A 25781-nucleotide genomic window follows, 5' to 3' on the forward strand; every position below is an offset into this window, starting at 1 on the left:
CGAGAGAGCAACAGTTTGCCATATATCTCCTATACATAAGTATGTATAGACCACCCTATACTACGTAGCGGTAATAGGCCTCTACCGACTGAAACCAACAACTAAGCAGACAAAGGTTCATCAGCTAGTGTAAAGTAAGCACATAGCCATTTAACCAACCGCTTGAGTGCAACTTACTAACCACCGCTGTCAATAAACCCAGCCCAACTTCTATAGCTTGTTACACAAAATAAGCAGCTAACAAATTAGTGGGCTGTGTTGACAAATAAACCTGTTAACTAACCTCCAACGACATCACCATGCCAGCATGGTTCGTCATCAAAACCCAAATTTCAAACAACAGAAACGGCGTATGCCCACCAACTGAGTAGAGTTCATCATCATGCGCTTGGTAAGCATCAACTACCACTCCTGCGTAATGAAAGCGTATGACAAAACAAATACAAGAGTACGAGTACCAAGAAAGCACAAAAGGCAGGTCAGGCATTGTGGTTATCAGCGTGACTACACGCCATTTAGCCAACGTAATGCATTCCACTTGTATGCCGCAAGTCTTTCTTGGCATTCGTGCCATTTGAGGTATTCAGTGAATTGTTAAGCTCTTAAGATTGTTGGTCGCATTGTGCAAATAGTATGCTTGGAGAAGGGATTGTATGTTCCTGAAAAAATGTTGGCAGTGCTGCGCCTAATATTCTTATTGTATGTGCATTAAATAAAATTTGGAAGAATTAAATTCAAAATATCATAACAATGGAATTATACCAATTTATAAATAAACAATAGACATAAAGAAATTATGATACAAACTGGTCGAAAAGATTTAAATACTAAAAACGCATTTACACCAATTTTTAATAAATTTTTGTACTGGTATAAGTCTGGTAAAAATTTGAAAATGAAATTTTCCAAACTGAGTATGAATTAAATTTTAGAAAACATCTATTACTGGTATAAACTGGTATAAACATTTTAAAGTGCCATAGCTAATGTTGTATTCGTTTTTTCTTCTAAATATATAATAAAAAAGCATTTAGTAAATATTAACTTAATTATATGTTTGTATACAAAATACAAGTACCCCTAAACTCTATTATTTTCAATAATATCTAATGATTTCCGCATTTTGCCCATGTCCATATAAAATGTTTGTGTTGCTATAAATTATGCACTGTAATGTCCTTCCGAAATTGCTTCAATTTTGCGCTCCCCAAAAATCAAACCACTATTGTATTCTTTTCTGTTTTGCATTTTCAACAGTCGTCGCTAAGGATCAGGAAGTGACAACACGGAACAGTGAGCGCCTCTAGGCCAAATATGTGCACATGTGCTCGAGCGTATTCATATGTAAATTAATGCATCTGTGCAGTAAATATATGCAAATACGAAATAAAGGTATTATCTCCCTGTGTACTACTCCTCGAATTCCTACACATACATACACATAAATGTACGTATGAATAAAATTTTGTGTTTGCTTAGCGCATTACAACTGTATGGACGCATGCTTATTACTCGTCTGCTCAACCAACCGCAATTTGCGCACAAATATTTTAGTAAATACTCAGCTACACAGCTGCTGCCGCTTTTTCTTATATTTTTTTGTTTTTATTTTATTTTTTTTTGTGTGAAAAGCACATATAAAAATATTATTGTAAACAAGTAAGAAAGGGCTAAGTTCGGGTGTAACCGAACATTTTATACTCTCGCAACTTAGCGCCTAAGGTTAAATTTTAACCAAAAATATGGGTAAATCTCTCAGCTAATTTAAGTAATTCAGAGGAAATTGTTTTCAACATCTCCTAGCTCCCATATACCTAATTATAGGTTTTTCAAAAATTCGTTGGGCTTTATTACGCATATATAGTATTGGATATAGTGTCCCTTGCTGGTGAAATTGAATGAAATCGGTTCAGGAATTACCTCAGTCCTCATATCTATATATGACGATTTTCGTTATTCTATTAAACTTTATGCCGAACTTATGGGTAAATTTGTGCGTTATCTTAATAAAATTCCCTCAATAAATTGCGAGAGTATAAAATGTTCGGTTACAACCGAACTTAGCCTTTCCTTACTTGTTTTATTTTATTTTTGCCATTTTTTCGTCAGTGCTTTATAGCGATACTGGCATTTTTGCTTATACTCTTAGCCATTTCGTTCTTTGTTTGCATTTAAGTGTTATTTGTATGCAAAATTTGTCGAAAATTGTGGTTGTTCAAAGCACAGTGAAGGAAATAAAACATTAATGTAAGCTGACGCGATGGAGAAGGTTGCGCTTTTCTATGCCGTCTAGTGAGATTTGTTTCTTATTTACTTTGAAGGGTGGTTGTAAGAAAAATAAATAGAAGAAAATTAAAATTTTTATATACGGTTATTTTCTGCCTAAAATGTATATTATACTATTTTCACATAAAAAATATTTCAAATTTTTTTAATTTTTTTATTATTATACAATAATTATTTTTTTTATTTTACTATTTTTTTATATTTTTTTCCACACACCCTTTACTTTCATTTCCATTTTTATTTTAGTTAGTTTGAGGTATGGTTACAATAAGTATATGAATATCAAGTAATATTTCTCTTTCGAATAAATGTTCATCATACGCCCCGTGGCATCAGCTATTAGTTATTGTAAAAATAAACTTCGTGGTCATTTCAATTCTTAGCAAATATCTTTAATTTTATTGAAAATATGTTAAATTTATTCGAAATTTTTTTTTTTTATTTTTATTATTTTATTTTTGATTAAATATTATTTAGTATGCATTAGATATTTTTTTATTTTGTTGTATTATTTTCTACATAAAATTTATTTTATTACAAAGTATTAGCGATTATTATTTATTTAAGTATGTAGCATTGCATTGTCAAGAAATGAACTAAGCTGTATCTGATATTTAGTTGAGTAGCATGAATGTTACGTATACGCCCCAGTACTGTGGTGTGGGGAGTTTTTCTTTGCCTTATTTATAGTGAAATAAAATGTATTGTATTAAAAGAAAATAAACTACTATATTGCGCTGCTAATAAATAATTTCAGATAGCTGCTTGTAGGTTATTGAGCCTTCTGAAAAAGTTAAAAATAATTTCATTCAGAGTTTTAAAACTTAACATTTTCATTTCGAACTTCAAATTAGAATTGAAATTATTTTTCAACTTCCTGGTAATCTAACTGATCGAATTGGTAAAAGATTTCTATAACGTGATCATATTGTGACTAAAGCTCACCGTCAACAAACTGATTGGACCTTATCAGTTTGGCTTTAGACCTGGAAAATCAACAACGGACCAGATATTCACCATGCGCCAAATTTTGGAGAAGACCCGTGAAAATAGGATCGACACACACCATCTCTTTGTCGACTTTAAAGCTGCTTTCGACAGCACGAAAAGGAGCTGCCTTTATGCCGCGATGTCTGAATTTGGTATCCCCGCAAAACTAATACGGCTGTGTAAGCTGACGTTGAGCAACACCTAAAGCTCCGTCAGGATCGGGAAGGACCTCTCCGAGCCGTTCGATACCAGACGAGGTTTCAGACAAGGTGACTCACTCTCGTGTGATTTCCTGATGTGACCTGATGCTGGAGAAAATAATACGAGCTGCAGAGCTAAACAGAGAAGGTACAATCTTCTATAAGAGTGTACAGCTACTGGCGTACGCCGATGATATCGATATCATTGGAAACAACACCCGCGCCGTTAGTTCTGCTTTCTCCAGACTGGATAAGGAAGCGAAGCGTATGGGTCTGGTGGTGAAAGAGGACAAGACGAAATATCTCCTGTCATCAAACAAACAGTCAGCGCATTCGCGTCTTGGCTCCCACGTCACTGTTGACAGTCATAACTTTGAAGTTGTAGATAATTTCGTCTACCTGGGAACCAGCATTAACAGCAATAACAATGTCAGCCTGGAAATCCAACGCAGAATCACTCTTGCCAACAGGTGCTACTATGGACTAAGTAGGCAATTGAAAAGTAAAGTCCTCTCTCGACGAACAAAAACCAAACTCTACAAGTCTCTCATCATTCCCGTCCTACTTTACGGTGCAGAAGCGTGGACGATGTCAACATCCGATGAGACGGCACTAGGAGTTTTCGAGAGAAAAGTTTTGCGGAAGATTTATGGTCCCTTAAACATTGGCAACGGCGAATACCGCAGACGATGGAACGATGAGCTGTATGTGTTATTCGACGACATAGACATAGTCCAGCGAATAAAAAAACAGCGGCTACGCTGGCTAGGACATGTTGTTCGAATGGATGAAGGTGCTCCAGCTCTGAAAGTATTCGATGCAGTACCCGCTGGTGGAAGCAGAGGAAGAGGGAGACCTGCACTCCGATGGAAGGACCAGGTGGAGAGAGACCTGGCTTCGCTTGGAATAACCAATTGGCGCCAAACTGCCAGAAGGAGAGATGCGTGGCGCGCTGTTTTGGACTCGGATATAACCGCGTAAGCGGTGTCTACGCCAGTCAAGAAGAAGAAGATCGTATTGTGAGTGATACGATATCGTGGAACTCAAATATTTAGAACCAGTTAATAATAGATCTTCATTGTTTCTCCAAAAATCAGTTTAGTTTAAAATATGGTTTATAATAGAAGATATTTCGACTCTACTGGCGAGAATTTTCTGAGTGTTTATAGATTAGTTTTTTTGTTGCTGATTATGGAATCTTACTTCTTACTAAACTAAGACTTTACTCAAATTATTTATGAACAGAAATGTGCGAAGACTTCTTACCTGTGTCCGTGCTGAAAAAAATACAACTTATATTCTAAAATAAACCATTAAGCAACGGCTAAGGCCAAGCTAGAGGCATTGTTGGTTGTAGTAATTAATTATTCTAGAGACGAAGTCCTAAGAAATCTTAATAGCAAATGAACACAACACAGAAAGAATGTGTAAATTAAAGCTTGGAAAACGCTGTAGAAAAAGTACTAAGCCGCTAGTAGTAACAGAGTGGGAAGCGGAAACGAAAAACATTGTACTATAGTAACAAAAACAATAAAGTGTTATTATAAACAGTGAAAAGTAATTAAGAGTAAAGAAGCAGAGTGCATAATAAGAAGAAATAATAAAAAAAAGAATACAAAAGAAACTTGAAACAGTTTAACAGGCAAGTAGAAAAGTAGTAACTGTACCGAAAAAAGTGCTTAAAGAAAGCAGTTGAAAATAAGTAGTAGCAACAAACATTAAAACCCATTGCTAATCAGCAAATAGTTGTTGGACAAAAACATTACACGCTTTTTTATAATTCTGGTTTACCCACTCACGCATACATACATACTCTCACGCTTAGAATAACTCTACGCAACTAATGCTACCCGCATTTGCGCTACTTAAAGCTAGTATTTGTTGTTGGCATTGTACACAGGGCGCTGCGCCACACCTTTACCTCGACACTTGAGCCCCTTATGGGTGATGCCATGCAGCAGCGAGCCGCAGTGATCGCAAAACATCGGCGACAGGAAGGAGATATGCTGCCATTTGTGCGGCATCTGATGGGCCTGGGAATAGGTGAGAAAACTGATGGAAAATTAACATAAAGCTTAGCGGTAGTAGTTGCGGTTAAAAACTAAATTTGTACGGAAAATACTTAGCGATAAGAGAAAGTGCTTTAGAAGGACCGATAAAGATAGAGAGAGAGAGAAATCAAAGTAAAGTGGAAAACAAAGGATAAAAGAAAAACCAAAGGAAAAGTAGAAAACAAAGGATAAAAGAGAACATAATGGATACAAGAGAAAGAAAAAGACATAAAAGTGATAGTGGAAGACCATTAGAATATGAGAGAGAAAGCAAAAGGGCGTAGATAGTAATGATAGTAAAGAATAAACGTCGATGAAGGTGGCAAGGTGGGTTTAATGAGCGTTAGTTGGCGGTGGTTGCCATATTTATATGTTTGTATGTATCACATATATTTTATTTCTATGATGCAGTGAATTAATTTGAACTACTTAAAGCTCTTTTTCTCAATGTAAATTTAATGATATTTGCTTAAGCTTATGCATTTTTAATTACAGTTTCAGCTTTGGCTTAAGTAATTAAGCTAAAAATAGTTAAAAATTTTATGTTACAATATTTTCAAAGACTGTGTTAGACTTACTAAGGGTCTTCTACATAAAAGATAACAGCATTTAGCTAATCTTTTCTACTTTTTATATTTCTTGAAATTATTTTTAATATTTTTTAAATCAGTTTTTATATTTTTTATGTATTTTTTCTCCCACCTTTCCGTTTTTCACTCGAAAAACATGACAGCTGTTTCTATGCTATGTTTGTATGTAAATGTGTCTATGTATTTATCTAACATTCTATATTATTCTACATCGACTTGCGTTTCCCGTAAATGCAGATGTTACACAAATATCATGAGGAATAAATGCCAATGCGCAGACACAAATGTAGCTAAACACGTATACATACATACATAACTACAGCATGTAAATACAGTTAACTATATATACATACACACAAATGTATACTGAAATAGAAATGTCGAAAAATGCGTGAGAAATGTCTGTTGTGATAAGTGAAAATTCAACTGTTCTTTTTGTCGTGTTGCGTATACGCCTGGGTGTTCGCAGTAGTATATAGAATTCAAGTTAGCTGCTAGGTATGGTAATTTGCTTTGTATAAAAACCGCATTTAAGAGGAATATGTAGATAAGAGTTTTGTACAACATGACGTTTTTTATACTAGATGTGACCAAAATGTTTTTCTTGTTTTGTTTAAAAAATTGTTATAGGCCCCAGTAACCGGTAGTCATTTTTGATGTTGCAGCTTAGATTGATATACCTTTGGAAGCTTATAATTTAATGGAAAAAGACTGGACAAATAGCACTAAAAAATATGTTTTAATAAAAACATTTTAACAATATATTTTTTTAATTTTTTAATGAAATTGATAAAATTTCTCTAAATTCAAAATTTCAATTCCAATTACACAAACCACAGTTTTGAGTTGATTTTCTCAATTAACATTTTACCAAAATTTTTAGAAATATCCTCTTTTATATTACAAATATCTTTTTTTTTATAGTGACCAAACGAAAATGTGTGAGAATTAACGAATTTATTTACTAAGGAAAAATATGTTAATTTCTTTGAAAGGTTTACATGAATCTCTCCCATTTCCAAAAATAAATAGAACCTGTGCAGTCGTTTTACAAGTATACCCGAAATCGCTGAAAAAGCCAAACGATATCTCAAAAATTTCGAATTTAAATATGACTTATAGATGACGCTGTCTTATAAATATTTTTTCGCTTTTTGTATGTTACATTTTTTATAAGAAATTAATAGAATTATGAACTAATGCGCATTTAGGACTTTGTCAAACTCCGTGACTCTAAATTGACAATTAATCGCATGTACATCTAATGCATATTTAAAAGTTAGAGACTATGATGTGGTGAAACTTCGTACAAACTTGATTGATAAGCGACAATTTTAGATTTCCACTAACAACTTACTTTAAATATGGAAAATTATTTTATTTCATTGTTGTTCTCATTAATGTACCCACACATTATACTGAAACCATTTCAACAGATATCATAGGTATTCAGAAAGTCGTTTCCTGTATCGCGATATTTATTGAACGTTTAGCATGCAATATTGATGGATCACGATCTACATATATCAAAAAATATTTAAATATTTTGAAATGCAGATCACGGATCGTGGATCGCATGTATATGAATATTTTGTGATTTACAAGTCCGAGTTGGTGAAAGAAAACAGTGCCAAAATTTTAAAATCAACTTTATTCTAATAAAATGAACATGAATTATAATGTTAAAGGAGAACCTTTGCCAGAGCTATGCAACTCATCTGCCAAAGGTCTTTTTGATAACGTCCAAATAAATATTGACATAATATACATTGAACGTCTAGCAGTCGCGAAGTATTTACCCGCAATATATCAATATATAATATAGATCGCGATCCAAATATCACGATAAATATTGAAGGTGGAGCAGGCCCCATTAAGACATTCAGATTTTTACCAGTGTTAATGACATAATTATGACACTACTCTGTCAAGTAGCGCAATTGTTTCCAATTTCTAAAATTAGATGATTATATAGAGATTAGCAAAAAAATTGTAAAATAAAATTAAAGGGTGCCTTTTATGGGTATAGTTGTTAGAAGAATGGTTGTCAAACTAGCTGTCGAAGTAAATATATCGGTTTGCTAATTATTTTATGAAATAATATATCTGTTTTAAGGATTATTATGATGAAAAAGATTCTTCGGGCTCCCTTCCATGTATAAAAAGTTACAGTCTGGTGTGATTTGCACACCAAAGACATTTTTGATCTCTAGTGCATTATTAACCAGAAAAGACCGCCTATTCTGGAAAAGGTCTCGTAAGGATGTTCTAACACTGAACTCCATAAAATTTGCTAAGCAATTAATCTAGTCGTATTATGCACCTTTAAAAATGATATACAATTTTTTTCTATTGCAGTTATAATATTCCTTCCTTGAGGTGTAGTGAAACGCCTTAAATGACGTCTAAAAAATATTAAAAAAATTAACTTATTTATATATTTCAAAGATTTTTTTTCTTAAAAATACATCACCCAACCGTTTATTCGTCTAAAAAACTGTCCGCCACAAATAATGTGACAAAGAATAATGACATAAGTTTGTCAAATATTTTCACATTTGTGGAATACAGCGAAATAAACGAACAAAAATAAAACGAACCAAATAAATAGCAGCAAACACATGTAGAGCAAAGAATTTAATTTTATGCACATACATTTACACATCTAAACATATGCTTAAACAAATGTGAATCATAAAAAGGTTATTAAGGACAAACTGCTGATGTCTCGGTTGCCTAACTCTTAAATGACAGTCAGAGAATGTGGCACAAAAGAAGGGAACAAAAAATAGTTTGCGATGCTTGAAAGATGCCATACACACGGCGTTAATATAAATATATATCACCTACATATACTAACGAATAATTTTCTTATATCCTTCCATTATGTCTATCTACACATACATATATCACACAATCAGGCGCTGCCTGTCCTTTGACCTCATTGGCATTGACATTGCCACACGGCGGTTTTGTGTGTCCATTTTGGGTCCATAGAAAAACTACAATGAGCGCTCATTGCCTACTAATCTTCAGCGGCGCAAATGTCCTCGTCGTCAAGGCAAAGTCGAAGGCGTAGGAGAAGGCGAAAGGCAAACTAAATCTAAAAGTTTTTGTCGCAAACATGTTACTGCTTTTGTGCGTATTATTTTAAGTGGTTGTTTGGCATATTAGGTGCCATTGAAAATATTTATGAATGGGTGCTGAATTTTTAACCGAGTACAAGCCGGCATTGCAGCTTATTCTACAGTATGTATTCAAGTATTTTGTAGTATAAATGTGCGCTGGAGCATAGATAGATAGAAAAAATAATCAATAATTTTTTCATTGCTGAATGTATGTCAGTTGTTTTACAGGAATTATCTCCGGTGCAAATTTATTTTGGATTATGTTTTGTTAGTTCTTATAATTTTGTTTTGGGAAGAAGATGTGAGGAAACAAATTCTCCATATTTATCGTTCTACGGATTACAGAGTCTGCTCACCAACTAAATTCGGACTAAAATAAGTAAGATTTTTTTAGTGATTACATATTTCTTCAACATGGCTAAGGACCCTTAGGGCTAAGACCTCAACCTCGATAGACAATTCTCAAGACGCCTCGTTTTACAAATCAGAAATAGAAACTATTTATAATGCAGCCAAAAACTGTCAGTTCGCGGAGTTCTTCAAACATACTAGATGATCTGTTTATTGTAACACCAACAACTCCCGCTAAAAATTCCATAAATCTCGTAGAGCATGAATACTATACTTAGACCCTATCCATTGGATTTTCTTTGATCTGGAAAAGGATTTCCCCGGTATTTATTGTTGAGATATATAATCTAGAGCTAAACGTGCCTTCGGGGTACTTTATCCGTCGCGGAAAATCTTGTAGAGTTCTAAGGTACACCAAGGTGTGACTGAATTAAAGTGATTAAAGTGTGGGTATCTTAAAGATTGGGGTAAGCGAGAAGAAAAATTATTGAACAATCTCCAAGAAGTCTTTACAAGTTTTTCTTATGAACAACCCGAACGGCAACTTGTGGAAAGATCTCTTGGAAGTTCCTAGTTCGGTTTTTAGTGATCGAACTGGATTGGATCTCTCTAGTGAACTACAGCGACAGTTTCAGAGGTGAAATCCAATCAAGTCTCGCCCACCCTTTACCTAAGTTACTTTTATACATAGTCTCAAAATGTTGAAATTTAACTCCAGAGAAGAAAAATGCTAGTAAAAAATTCTGCAATCCAATTCACCTTCCTTAACCGCATTTTCTCCAACGCCTTGTATGCACAGCTGCGCCAAACTCTCCCCACATAAATTCGCCTCAAGCCTTGACTTTTGAAAAATGGCCGAAGAGTAGCAAGCTGACAGATTTAGCAAAGCGCATACATACACCCTCATATGTATATTTAAAAGCCTGTAGCCGAGGTATCTCTTTCCGCCCACTTCCTGTTGTCGGCTCGATTAACTGTAATACATTGTTTCGTATTGTGCCACTGGTGCGCTGTTGCATCAACCGGAAGCTACTCGACTGCCAGCAGTGGGACGTTGTTGCCGCTAATGCCCAGCGTTGCCACCAGTCTTTGGATTTTGAGTGGGGCACAAATTTCATGTGCTGCATGTTGAGCTGAGTTGAGTGGCGTCATTTTGTTTGCACTTGTAGTTGGTTTTCGGGAAGTTATGTGGAAAGTTTTTATTGATTGTATTTTATGTATACGAGTATACTTGTTGCTAGTATTTTGTATTTTCATAGCGGCTACGGACTACTGCTTTAGTCCCAAAGGGGACTTGGCATTTAATTGAGCGATTTCACTGTTGCTTTGTTTCTTCAGTTTGTTGCAAGTTGATTTGTATGTGAATATGTTCTTTCGCTTTTGATTCGCTTTAACTTTCTGCAGGAATTAGAAAAGTTTTGTCGTGCTACATGTGTGCTCGCTTCGTATTTTATGGACTTACTCAATATTAATTTTGTATAATTTTTCAACCTTATGTTGCTGTCTTTTGAAGTTATTTTTTTCCTTTGTTGCTGTAATGATCTTCGCATTGTTGTATTTCTGAAGTTATTTTTCACATTAAAACTTTTTTCTTGGAATTCTTCTTTTATCTTGTTGTTCTATATTATTCTCCATCCTTAATAGTTCATCGACTCTGTGACAGAAGGAGCGCAATATAAGAGTGAATGAACTCAGATTTCTGAGATGCCTAGAACTTGTATTAATTTCCGAAATAAGATCGACTTTTAAGCCAAAAATATTACATTTCATTGGAATTTGACGAGGAGTTAGATAATCAAGGGTCAGAGGAAAGCATCAGTCTTTTGATAATGGTTCACTGATTGGTCTGTGTTTTATAATAGATGCACGAGGTTGTCTACAGATTGTAGAGGAGTGAAATAAAACAAAATAAATATTTCATTTAGTTAGAAGTAACGCTGATATTCGAGTCTAACTGTGCAAAACAATGACTAATGACATACATTGATCAGCTTTTAATGATGGTAAATGCTATCGGAGTCTTCAGAAACATTAAAAAACTTGGACTTCGGTCACTAGCGAAGATTGAAGGCACTGGTAAGGGCTGGATAGGACGATATCCAGTTCCGCTTGGACTCGAAGATCCTATTTCAATATCTGTCAAAATTATTTATTTCCGTTTGGGAGACAAATTAACTAGTCGATCCATAGTACAGAGATTTCCAAAGCATTGAAAAACCGTAAACCACATCCAGATTTTGATAAATGTGTTTCCTTCTTCGCTTTTTGAACACCGGAGCTTCTCTATGGGTACTCTTTTGCCATTTCCACTGTTCAAATAATGATAGGACATCGGAAGATTGTTGCCAAATCTTCTATTGAGAAATGTATCTCCTCTAGTGGGCTACTTTGTTATAATAGCTGCTTTATTATCCCACTTCTTTCATTCAACGAGACTGTGACCTTATCCCGTACTTTCCTCACAACTTACTGTGAAAAGTCGTTTCTTGGCATTTTCAATTACGAACACATTTTATTGAATGTTTGTAAGAATCATTTTCAAATAAGTTTCCGTATTTCCATATCAATACTTTCAATTCAAATATTCATTTCCAAATAACTTTTCTCCGAATCAAAAAAATTCATTAAAGTGAGTGAAATAAGTAGCACTACAAAGCTTCCAAGAAAATTTTGACTTTTTCAACTTTATTTAAATAACCGTTCAGAGCTTATCAATTGATTACAATATTTTCAACACAGCTTTAATTCAATTTCTTTAGTTTTTATTATCTTTGCTGCACCTAATTGAAAAATTCTATAGGACTTCACTGTCAGCCAGCAGCTTCTTCGTCAGTTAAGTTAATAGCACAGAAGGCGCCGCCTGCTGTCAATCACAGCCAAGTTCAAGATCTATTTAAATTGATGACGAACTTCGTGGAAATTGCTAAGGTTGAGATAAAATTGGTGCGTCTCTCGTTGGTGAAGTTTCACTTTTGAACTTTTGCTTTCTGCGAATGCGAGTAGTTGTGAAAGGTAATTACGCTCGTCAATTCAAATGAATGGATATAAAGGTAGACGAGAGTCTATTTATTTATAGAGTACAGTATATTCGTCATATATATTGTATAAAGTCCATTGAAAGTTGGAAACCATAGTAATAGGTTAGAAGCACCGAGGTCCTCGTGTTCGAAACCTATGGTCCGATTTCGGCGATTTTTAGAATGGGGCTGCCACACTATAAACGTAGTATTTGTGCAAAGTTCTGCATCGTTATCTTCACTAGTGCTTACTTTATATATTGTAATGTAAACCAAGTTTCATTGAAATCGGTCGAGTAGTTCCTGAGATATGGTTTTTGACCCATAAGTGGGCGACGACACGCCCATTTTCCATTTTGTAAAAAGATGTTATTTTATATGTGAAATTTAGTGTTTCTGACGTTTTTCGTTAGTGAGTTAACCCACTTTTAGTAATTTTCAACCTAACCTTTGTATGGGAGGTGGGCGTGGTTATAATCCGATTTCTTTCATTTTTGGACTGTATTAAGAAGTGGCTCAAAAAATGACTGCAGAAAGTTTGGTTTATTTAGTTCTATTGGTTTTTGAGATATGTACAAAAAACCTATTTGGGGGCGGGGCCACGCGCACCTCTCCAAAAAAATTACATCCAAATATGCCCCTTCATAGTGCTATCCTTTATACCAAATTTTATTTCCATAGCTTTATTTATGGCTTAGTTATGGCACTTTATGTGTCTTCGCCATTTTGTGGCCGTGGCAGTGGTCCGATTTTGCTCATTTTCGAAAGCAACCTTCCTACGGTGCCAAGAAATAAGTGTGCCAAGTTCCATCAAGATATCTGAATTTTTACTCAAGTTACAGCTTGCACAGACGGACGGACGGACGGACAGACAGACATTCGGATTTGAACTACGCTCTTCACATTGATCACTTTGGTATATATAACCCTATATCTAACTCGTTTAGTTTTAGGTGTTACAAACAACCGTTATGTGAACAAAACTATAATACTCTCTAGCAACTTTGTTGCGAGAGTATAACAATTATATATACTTTTTTTCAACTTACTACTTCATTTCAACTTTAACTTCCTGCAATTAAATGCCTCTATTTAGACTATCAACTCAATTTACAGCCATTAGCCAAAGCAATTTTGATATGTTCATTTGTCAACAACACAGTCAGCGGGTTTAACAACTTCGTCTTCCTTGATTATTCATACGCCATGGCGAGCTCATATAAAAAAACAACATGTGAATTGCGCTAAATAAAGGGCACTCCACTGGGGGGAGGTTTCATAAAAATATCATGGAAAGCGCCTGAAGTAAAAATAAGCGCAAAATAGACAGACCGTTAGCCAGTTGGCGCGACAGTTATTTGTAAGTTTTTAGGCCGTGCTCATGAGTAAACTAGTTTTTGCTGGACCTCTGGCCGCCTACCAACTAAAATTGTTGCTTTAATGTAGTTTTGTTGCTGCATAGTTTTCTATATGCAAAAAAAATTGAAATGTTTATGCCTATCATGCGACGTTTGTATGTCTCTTCAACTGTCATTTTACTAGTTTTAGTTTTCTTTTGCTATGTATTTTCTCATCACACACATACAGAGAAAACAAATAATATGTGTTAAATTGTTATAAGAAACATTATAATGGCGTTTAACAGCGAAATTTGTATTCATAAATATTTGATGTGTGTTTTGTTGGCTGCACTGTTTTTCATGACATTTCTTGCTATTTATTCAATGTTTTCTTTTTCTATTTTTCGTTCAAATTAGTCTTATTGTGTTTGACTTTAGTTAGTTATTATACACAATAAGTGCTAAACACATGGATGATTATCGTAATCAATTGCCATCTGTGAATTTTAATTTAGTAAATTTTTCTACTGGATATGGAAATTCTTAAAGTTGTATGTTAAGTATTTGTGAACGTTTTTCAAATATGTAGGTAGTGGTCAGAATACTGACGTAGTTTAGTTTAAATAAAAAATATTTACAAGTTTGTAATTATTTTTCGGAATCTACAACCAATATCTAATACCCTATATGAAAAATTAAAAATAAGGCTTTACATATTTGCTGCAGTCTTGTCAACTGTTGGCATTATTGTAGTCAAATTCCTATCAAAAATGTTTTTTTTTTTAATTTTGAATCACTCAATATTTAATTTTTCATTGAAATAGTTTCTATATTATGTACGGTTTTCATTACGTCCAATTCACTGACTGTCATTGACAAATAGTGGACATTTCATTTATATAGCAAAATCATACTTATCAATTCTATAACATTAAAAACTGAACTGAAGATATTTAGTGCAACACTTATATGATGCTATAGAAATGCAAGTTATTGAAAAGGTAAACTTGTCGATTTAAAGTTATTAAATTTGCCATAATTTAAACCACTCGTCAGTAAGAAATATTACAACCTTTATACAATTCATATTTCTAAAACATATGAACTTATGATAAATACAATTTGAGAGAAATTTCGACAGCAGCGCCATCTATCGGATATATTTTTATTTATAAATATTAATAATATAAATAATTTGATCTCAATGAAGAGAAACGTTGGTTAAACCGGATTCATTAGATCCCGGCTTTCTGTGATGTTCCTGATAGTGAACTCGATTTTATTTTATTTTTGCAAGTAATGGGAGCTAACTTGTTAGTCTAACGATAGGGAAGTGGACAGTTCTCTTTATACCCTTTGAGTATATTAACTAAAATCAGTATACTAGTTAAGTATTAAATTATTAATAACATATTATAGAAATCATTAAGTTGTTATAAATTTAAAACTCAAAAATACCTCCACTTGCTTACTACATAACCAATATTTATCTAACTTAACGTGTTCTCAACTACTCACCATTCGAATGTGCCACATGCCAACAACTTTTTTCTTGTTGAAAAATAAACAAATTGCGCAAATTGCCAACGCCAATTGATTGCCTGCGCCCAGCAGCAAAAACAAATAATTTCATATACTTGTATATAGTAAATTCAAGCGCATTAATATGCATGAGAGTTGCTGAAAGTCAGAAATACCGTTAGCGCAGTCAAATTGAGCGAAGACACGAAAAGTGATAGTCGAAAAAAAGGGTTGCAACTGAAAGGGTAGGGGACGTACGTGTAGCTTTTGTATATGTATGTAAGTGTAGGTACGCATTACATGTCAAGCAACAGCGCAAATCACCAAGCAATAGATGCATATCTCGTCAATCATAAAAGTCGCAAGTGTCACACGAACAACAACAATAACAATAAGGCGGAATTTGCAGTAAATGTAGTGAGGTGAGAACACAAAAGGATTTATACTAAGTTCACTTTTTTGTAGTTATTTGCATATATTTATATATAGTATATACTATATCTTATATATGGCACTTCAGTATTTTCAAGTGATGTGCCGACTGCCTAAGTGCTTGGCTGGTTTGTTTGGCCTCATACTCTAATACATATCATATATAAATTGCCAATAAAGCCTGGCAAAAAACTGCTGACACGTGTACGCGCACTCACACATAGCCAAAGCGAACTCAAACGCACGTTGCATATGTTAGATTTTATACATGTATATGTGTGTACCTGTCATATTTGCCAATGGCACACTTGCTTTGTTTTTGTATATGACATAAATTTATGGCATGGCAATTAACATTGAAAATGGCCACATCAGCATATAAGCTCTTAACACACGCGTTAAGAATTTAACTTCCTTGGCAGGAAGTCTACGGCTGACAGTGGCAGATTATACAAAAAAGAAAAAAAAAAAAAAACAAAAATGATAAAAATGTAGCATACATTTAGGCTGCGCACAAATTGAGTTGAGCGTAAAGTGTTTTTTTTTACCTTTTTTTGTGTGTTGAAGCTACTGTGAAAATATTTATTATCAATTTCGTTATGCAGAAAGAATTTTGTGTGTGTGTAGTTTTGTACCAGGCGCTACTTGGTAGTGTTTATATGAGGAAATTCGATTTTAACGGTTATGACACACATGATGTTCTGTGGAGTGAGTTTTTAAGTGGTTCTTAAATGTGTGGGAGGCTTAATTTCGTTAAAGCAACAAGTTATAGTACTATTACCAAGCTTTAGGTAAATTGGTATTAGGAGCACAGCTGAGCAAAAGCTGCAAATGAATCCAATTTGAATATGAAAAATGTGACAGTCGTATAGAAAGGATTTAGAATTAATTCTCTAACTAGTACTAATATAGGTAGTAAGTAATTATATACTTGAAGTAATTTATTGGCCTTTTAAGTAAAAAATTAAGTTCTAAAATTTTATAAATATTTAAAAAGATATTTTTTGTTGAATTATCAACAAAATTCATATTTGAAATGATCAGTTATTTCTTTCCACACCTCGTCCATATGGTTAACCGTGCTATAGGAGCTTCAATGGCAGATGGCACTGTGCGAAACTTATTTGAAATTTAGGTTTCCTTTCAACTGTTGTCGCCATGGTTAAAATATTTTATAAATTATACTTTTTTTTACTATAAATTGCATACACAAAATAATCACTAATTCTCGCTTTAGCCTCCTTCAGAAGCTTAACCAAGCTTCCAGAGCTTAACTCCTAGATGGAGCTGTTAGGAAAGTGTTTCAAAATTGTATTTCTTGATTAGATATTTTGAACAAATAGGCAATTTTTAGCCGAATTCGAGCTAGTATGTTTACATATAGCTGAATAAATATGATAAAGTGTTGTTTGGTATAAACTTTTGATATATTGAATTGTCAGCCATCTAGCGGGATTTTAAAATTTATTCATAATTTACGTGTTCAGTTTTGAAAGTTTATTTGTTGTTTGAAAGTTGGTGAAAATGATTAATGCCTAAGACAGACATATGGTTTCTGTACTACGATATGTACTACAACAAAAGCTCAAGAAACCATATACCAGCATAGTAACACACATAAAGTATTGTACTATGTTTACATCCATCAGCTGATGCAAATAAATTCAAGCAAAATATAATTATGAATAACAGGCAGGAAAATTGATCCTGACTTAGTTACAACTCCAAGCAATCTTAAAAAATTATTTTCCTTTATAATTATTACATATTACATATTATTACATACATATTACATATTTTTCACATAATTTTTTCAAATTTTTTTTTTCATTTCAATTTATTGTGAATTTAATTTATTTTCTGTATGCCAAAATGTCAGAAACATATGATTGTGGCAGAAGAGCTTAAAGCTTTCGGTGTATTGAATGCAATCCATTGTAGTACATTTCACAATACCACAAAATTTCAATAGTTTCTAGAACTCTAGTAGTACGGAACACCATTTGCTTTCAAACATACTACAATATATAATACATGTCTGTCTCAGGTATAAGGAAAAAAGGTTGAAAGGTTATATTATCAAAAAAAAATCTGAAAGCTCTCTGGTCGAGTAGTTGGTAAAAAGTTAATATAAGTAGGGTGAATAAGTTCTATTGTCAATAAATAATTTTGTAATAGTTCTGGATATATTATTATTCACCCACACGGACAGGAGAGCTTTAATTGAACGTGGCTTCAATGAAACTAATGTAGGACCGTGATGAGTTTATAGTAATACATATAATGTCTAAGTATTTTTATAGGGTTTCACAACGTATTCTCGAAGCAGTGCAGACACGAATTGAACTCAGTAAGATCTCAACTGGCAAATTTAGTAACCTCGGTAAGGTGCTATCGGAATTAAGAGAAATTTATATGAAAATTTTGCCTTCACTGGATTTTTCTAGTAGCTACAAGTGGAAAAGTGATTTAATTAAATTGTGTTATTATATTATCTATTCGAAAAAATCAACTTGTGAGAAGAAGTAACATCACTCTTCTGAAAGAAAGGCAATTTAATTAGAAATGCTAATATTTAGAATCGATTGATTGGACAAAGATGCCACTTAGCTAAAAAAAGTAGCCAAATTTGTTTGAAAACTACGACCATGTACATTAATTTGAGGTCTAAAGAAATTGTAATAATCTATAACACTATAACTATAACTATAACATTATTAACTCATTGAGTGTAAAAATTATATAAATTAGCCTATTTAAATACTTTATTTTCATTGAATACACTTAATTAATTATACAGACATTCGGCTGCGTTGCCACAATTAAACTCACATTATATATGCAAGCAAAAAAATAAAGTACAGGAAAGAGAATTGCAACAACAAAAAACAAAAATAGCCATTAAACATATTTAAGCCAGAGAGAGAGAGAGAGAGTAAGTAAAGCACCGCAACGCTTTGTAACGACCAATATGTAAATGCATCTGTGGACAAGTGCATACATACGTATGCAGTTTATTCTGTTGTTGTTGTTGCTTTTGTAACGTTTGTGTACGCATACATTTGCCTTTAATTAACTGTGGATGCACTGTATCTGCATATGTATGTGTTGATATGCATTTGCTGCAAGCGCGACTGTTGCTATTTACATGTGTGTTACATGCATACATACATACATATACATATGTATCTTTATATGCTATTCACTCGACCAGCGTCATTTCGAGTCGTTGTAGCTCGATAGCTCAGGTACATGTCGATTAACAATATATATGTATTTATTGTGTGTGCGTATGTGTGTCTAGAAACATTCAAGATTGAGGCAAAAGTGTGCGGCACATATGCAAATAATCTCATGCCTATTTTCCACTTTTGTTTTTGTCGCATGACAATTGGCGCAACAAATGATTTTATGCCTTTTATTGTTCGCAGCGTTTATAGCCTTATCTGCCTCTGTTATTGCTTTTGTTTACACAAGTGTTGAGTTAAGGGATTTTATACAGAAGAAGTGACATAGAGAAGACAATAAAATGATAAATTTTATGGTTAATATGAGACTTAGATATTTTTGAGTATTTTTTAATTGTCTATATGTTTTTTGAAAAAAAATGAACATATATTTTGAGGAAAAAAATTTAAATAAAATATGCTTTGTTTGCACTGTTCATCACGTTAGCTCTAAGTACTTTGATTTCACTAGTACACACATTGTGGTAAAAAGCTGCAACTCCGAATATATCACTTTATTTCGTTCAGAGATGGAAATATATTGGTATAAGTACATTTATTATTTTTTCCCATAGACACGTTGGTCTATAAAATGTTGAAGGAGACTAAATTTGTCTAAATTTCTGTGTATCAAATAAGTAATTTATATGTTATTTATGTATTTCCATTCAGGATTTTTGGCGGTTTTGATTTTTTTCAGAATACGAATAGGAATCTTCAATGCTTATATTTATATCAAATCGGTTGAATTTCAAGTATTATGGTTTCTATAAATTACTTTTGGCAATTAAATCTACAGTTTTTATGCATTAAGAACCAATTATTTGGTTTATAAGAGCTTAAAATGTCTCAATAAGTTCAAGAAATCGTCCACATTCCATTCGAAATCTTAACTTTGTTGATGAAATATCGACTAGCTTTTTGATTTCAATTTCTAGATGGATACAATTATTTTATTACAATTTGTGATTTTGAGACACTTGCCTTTCAATTAATTCGGTCTCTTCTAGGTCTAGCGATAACAATACAGAATCGATAATCCGAGCTGTTCTTTTTGATATTGTGTATGACTTAGCCTGGTTAAATTATTAATCCCACACATACTTGAAAGTCAAAGTCCCTCCAACAATATTCATTAAAAACGGTCAACACATGGTCTTGATTTTTCATATTGCGTATTAAGTAAAAGCCATGCGGAGGCAACGAAGTGCAAATCGAATCAGTAAAAATTGCAAGAAGTGTCTTAATGCCGCTTAAGCGCGCATTCGGATACACAAGAGGGTAAGTAATGATATATGAGGTAGTATGCAGCAATATATTTATATGTGACAGCATTTTACGCACAATCTCTGCTTTTTGCGCAACAAAAAAGAGAATATTTAAATTAAATTGCATACTGAGGGCGCAGTGTCTACCGACTTGAGTGTGTGTCGGTTGAATATAAAGTGGAGTTGGGCTAATGAAAATAAATTTTTTTGGACTGTCTGGACACTTCGGAAGTGATTGGTAGACAATGAGTAGGTTAAAATAATATTCTATGATATATTTTCAATCTTTTGGTAATCATTGCATAAATTTAAAAAAAATATAAGTAATTTGGACCTTAAATTAACTTTTTCATGAGCAGATCGTTAGTAATGAATAGTTACGAGCAAATTGAAGAAATTTTACTCATACGTCATGGCACACCAAAAATTAAACACTTCTAGCTTTAAGCTTTTTAATAAAATGAATAGTTTTCAAGTTTTAAGTATAAATGTATAGGATATTTAAAATAATATATTTATTTTTCAAGTAAATTATTAAAAAAATTCCTTAATCAAACACATCTCACTCTCATATACTTTCAATAAGTTGTTGTGTGTGTAATTTTCTCACTTTCACTTGGCACTGTCTCAGAACTCATAAATAATACTTCTCTCAAACACGCACACTCAATTTGCTTTTACCTGAGCATTTGAGACCCTGATGATAGATGCCATAGAGTAGCGAGCCGCAGTGGTCGCAAAATGTGGGACCGCCAAATGTGAATGGTTCGAAATGATGCACTGTTTGTGGTGAATCCTGTGATGGACAAACCAATGTGATGAATTTTGCAGTAATTTTTTCGCGATAGAAGATTACATATTTCAAATGTGATATTATATTTGGCCATTTTTTGTTGATATGTTTTGTTAAAATTTATAAAAAAATTTCAAACATTTTAATGATTTTTAAATAATTAATATTTTTATAATTTGTATTTTATTTTTAACAAAATTTAGATTTTTTAATGTAATGTTTTTGATTTTTCACGACCCCGTGTAAATATTTCCAGCCAATTACGCAAAGGTCACATTCAATTGTGTACCGTTATTCGGGATTAAATTGGTTTTAATCGTTTATTATTGTCAAGGATGAATACAGAGTTGTTTTTTATTGTTGTTATGATGGTTTATTGTTTGTGATTGCAAAAAGTTGCCAACGACATTGATTGCGCGTCATGAGTGTTTCACGTGCAATTTTTTTTTTTTAATTTTCAGTTATTTTTATTTAAATTGTTGTATGTTGTTTTTTGTAACACAAATTTTTTCGTTGGTGAGGTGATGGTTTGTTGAATGTTGGACGCACAAAACGAGACACAAGACACGTGAAATGTTGCAATTTGCATGCGTCGAGTTGCAGTTGATGAATTTGATGTTTTAATTGTTGTTTTGAAAAACGCATACAAAAAAGGAGAAGAAGAAAATATGTGAGAATGCAATGAATTATTACTTTTGGAATTCTTAAATATCTAAATATCCTTAATAGGAATTTAACAATTATGATATGAAAAGAATTGAAATGATTTTTGTTTAGTAAAATTATCATAACTAAAACATGTCGACAATATTAAACCAAGATTATAGAATATTTTTTATTAAAGTATAAGTTTTCTTAAAAATATTGTCTTATTTTGTACTTATAAATATATAAATTATATTAATATTTGTTTGCTATTTTTAGCTTTCGAAACTTCACCAGTGCATTTCAAAAACTGTTTTATATAAATATAAATATTTATATTGTCTCTTTGGGTGGACTCTTTAAAAAAAATATTTGCATAGAAGACATCTCGAACAGACTTCAAACAAGGTTCACAAATGACTTCGTATTTCTTCTTGGAGAAAGCTTCAAAACTCCTCTTGTGATCCAGAATTTGTAGAGGATTTTTTTGTCTTTTTTTAATATTTTGACATGAGTAGACATAAAAAAAAGGGTAATAAAGCTTGATTAAGACAGGATAACTTCAATACATGGCCTCGATCTTGTTTTATTTTGTAATAGTTAATAGTAGTAATACATAAATAATAGCTATTTAAGTCAATGCTCCCAGTTGAAATACAGATCCATGAAAAAGTAATTTCTTCTTGGAGAAAGCTTCAAAACTCCTCTTGTGATCCAGAATTTGTAGAGGATTTTTTTGTCTTTTTTTAATATTTTGACATGAGTAGACATAAAAAAAGGGTAATAAAGCTTGATTAAGACAGGATAACTTCAATACATGGCCTCGATCTTGTTTTATTTTGTAATAGTTAATAGTAGTAATACATAAATAATAGCTATTTAAGTCAATGCTCCCAGTTGAAATACAGATCCATGAAAAAGTAAAGTGAGGGGGAAAATATCTGAAATGGACTTACATTTTTTATTGTATTGAGTGTTTTAAGTATCGGGGTTTGAAGCTCATATCAGCAATGGGCTATCGAAAAGAATAAACTTTCGAAAATTTTAGAAAATTTAATATTGGCTTAGTTATTGTGATTGCCTTTGGCTCTTTCTCCCCACATGATTTTTTCAAAATTTATTCCTAGTATGAATATCGGATCATAAATTTGGTTGATCTGTGAGTGTTAGTAGAAAAGGTTTCTGTGACCTCATACAATCTTCTAAGAATTAATTAATGTTTAAGCAATCACTTAATCTTCATGCAATTTAAAGACTTTCGGATGCAAAAGACGTTTCAATACGTTGCTGTGGTGTGCCTAAAGCCAATTACTTCTTTTCGGCACTCGTGTTGTGCTACTGAAAACAAAAAAAACAAGAATATCTTTCAGATTGATATAAAATTGTTGTTGCATAATGCATTGCAGGCAATGTGCAATGTGTGCGTACGACTGCGTTCAGCGTAACTTTTGGCATATAAAACTCGTAAAATATACGAATATATGTAGCACTCATTTAAATATATATATATGTACATATGTAATCCTTGTGTGGCACGCAACATGTCTCTGCACGGCACACACACATTCACACACGCGTGATTATGCGCTTTTCATACGTTTCACTGCTGTTCATGTGAATTTTCCAAGCGACTGCGCTACTAAAATGAGTTATAACATTATTTTTTTAAGTGGCGCAAATTAAGCGAATGTAAGGCAGCAATGCTGTGCATTGTAAGTTTGTAGTACTTAAAATAGTATATCTTACATATTTTTTCGTGCCATAATTGTAAGTAATATCTGCTTGTGCCATTATCACTTTTTTTAGTTTTATAACTTTATTTCAAATGAAATGCAGTCTATTTTTTCCACATTTTTTTACCAAATTTATTCACAATTGAGCCTATAAGTATGCTATATGTGTGCATGAAATTCTAATAAGGCACGATTATCGCAGAGAACTGTTGAAAAGTAATAGTTTAGGATATTAATTTTTTTCAGAAGATGCAAAAAATATAATATAAACAAGTAAGGAAGGGCTAAGTTCGGGTGTAACCGAACATTTTATACTCTCGCAATTTATTTATTTAATTTCATTAACATAACACACAATTTGACCCACATATTCGTCATATATATTGTATAAAGTCCATTGAAACCATAATATTAGGCTAGAAGCACCGAGGTCCTCGTGTTCGATATATGGGGCCTTAAAAACCTATGGTCCGATTTCGGCGATTTTTAAAATGGGGCTGCCACACTATAAACATAGTATTTGTGCAAAGCTCTGCAGCGATATCTTCAATAGTGCTTACTTTATATATTGTAAAGTAAACGATTCAGATAGTCTTCAAAGTTCTGGTATATAGGAAGTAGGCGTAGTTGTGAACCGATTTGGCCTATTTTCACAACATATCATTGGGATGTAAGGAAACTATTACAAACCAAGTTTCATTGAAATCGGTCGAGTAGTTCCTGAGGTATGGTTTTTGATCCATAAGTGGGCGACGCCACGCCCATTTTCCATTTTGTAAAAAAATCTTAGTGTCGCTTCCATCTGCCATTTCTTATGTGAAATTTGGTGTTTCTGACGTTTCTCGTTAGTGAGTTAACCCGCTTTTAGTAATTTTCAACCTAACCTTTGTATGGGAGGTGGGCGTGGTTATTATCCGATTTCTTTCACTTTTGTACTTTATTAAGAAGTGGCTAAAAACGACGACTGCAGAAAGTTTGGTTTATATAGCTCTATTGGTTTGCGAGATATGTACAAAAAACCTATTTGGGGGCGGGGCCAAGCCCACCTCCCCAAAAAAATTACATCCAAATATGCCCCTTCATAGTGCGATCCGTCATACCAAATTTTATTTCCATAGCTTTATATATGGTTTAGTTAGTTAGGCACTTTATGTGTTTTCGGTTTTCGCAATTTTGTGAGCGTGACAGTGGTCCGATTTTGCTGATTTCGAAAGCAACATTCCTATGGTGCCAAGAAATAAGTGTGTCAAGTTTCATTAAGATATCTTAATTTTTACTCAAGTTACAGCTTGCACAGACGGACGGACGGACGGACGGACGGACAGACAGACATTCGGATTTGAACTCCACTCGTCACCCTGATCACTTTGGTATATAGCAACTTTGTTGCGAGAGTATAAAAATACAGGATGATTATTGTGGAGGGAATTTGAAAATCACTTGGTTATTTTAGATATTGATATTATATATAAATCCTGCAAATATGAAAATATATAACATAGCAGGGCGATCAATATGCTGAAGGAATGAATGCTTTACATCCGATTTGACATAAAAATGCTTTATATTAAATTCGTTCGCAGCCAGATTGTTTGTGTATCAACAAAAAAATTAGAAAGGCTTAAAAAATATAGTATAAATAGTATTTCGTATTGATGCTTGTATTCGTTTTACATTTTTCAAGCATTATGGTAGTGAGACTATATAAATATCTGAATATTTTAAATATGAAACTGAGTTGAATATTTTTTTTATTTTGTAATAATTTTTACTATTATTAACTCTACCTTAGTGAAGAACTTCCTTTTTGAGAAGTATATCAATAAAATAAATATTTTTCATACTATAAATCACCCTGTTTATGAAATAAAATTTCAAACTTCCTTATACACATACATACATATATATATCTTAAATGCAGACATTTTCTTTTTTTTTGTAAAAAGAAATAAATATAAATACATTTTCAAAAAACCACTGGTTAAGTTTTGAGCTGCGCTTATCTTTCGGTATTTTGTTTTTTGTTTGCGTGCAGCTGCATCTGACGTGTTGGTATAGAAGCATTTTGGTACAATTGAATACAAATGCTTTCTGTCTTGCGGTTTTATCTTTTTTGGCCTTGCTTGTGTGTGACCTTGTGAGCATTAAGAGGTTCTTTATGCCCTTGCATTGTAGGTGTGAGTTTTTAGATTTATGCATGTATATAGTA

General features: G+C 33.0%; 1 protein-coding gene across 11 annotated transcripts in view; it reads right to left on the reverse strand.

Annotated features, from left to right (window-relative positions):
- Positions 1–25781, reverse strand: part of LOC105214832 (protein kinase C, brain isozyme) — a 110517-nt gene that overhangs the window by 11676 nt on the left and 73060 nt on the right. For 7 of the 11 annotated variants that reach the window (XM_054233192.1, XM_054233188.1, XM_054233187.1 and 4 more), the window contains one exon: positions 21083–21197. The exons of 1 other annotated variant lie outside the window; for it this stretch is intronic. In XM_054233192.1, coding sequence (XP_054089167.1) covers positions 21083–21197 — 115 coding nt within the window. Of the gene's footprint in view, positions 1–5397; positions 5529–21082; positions 21198–25781 lie in introns of all 11 variants that reach the window. 3 more of the 11 variants (XM_054233193.1, XM_054233195.1, XM_054233196.1) reach the window with 2 other exon arrangements.

This window comes from Zeugodacus cucurbitae, chromosome 6 (assembly GCF_028554725.1).
Source record: "Zeugodacus cucurbitae isolate PBARC_wt_2022May chromosome 6, idZeuCucr1.2, whole genome shotgun sequence".
In the NCBI taxonomy this organism is placed as follows: domain Eukaryota; kingdom Metazoa; phylum Arthropoda; class Insecta; order Diptera; family Tephritidae; genus Zeugodacus; species Zeugodacus cucurbitae.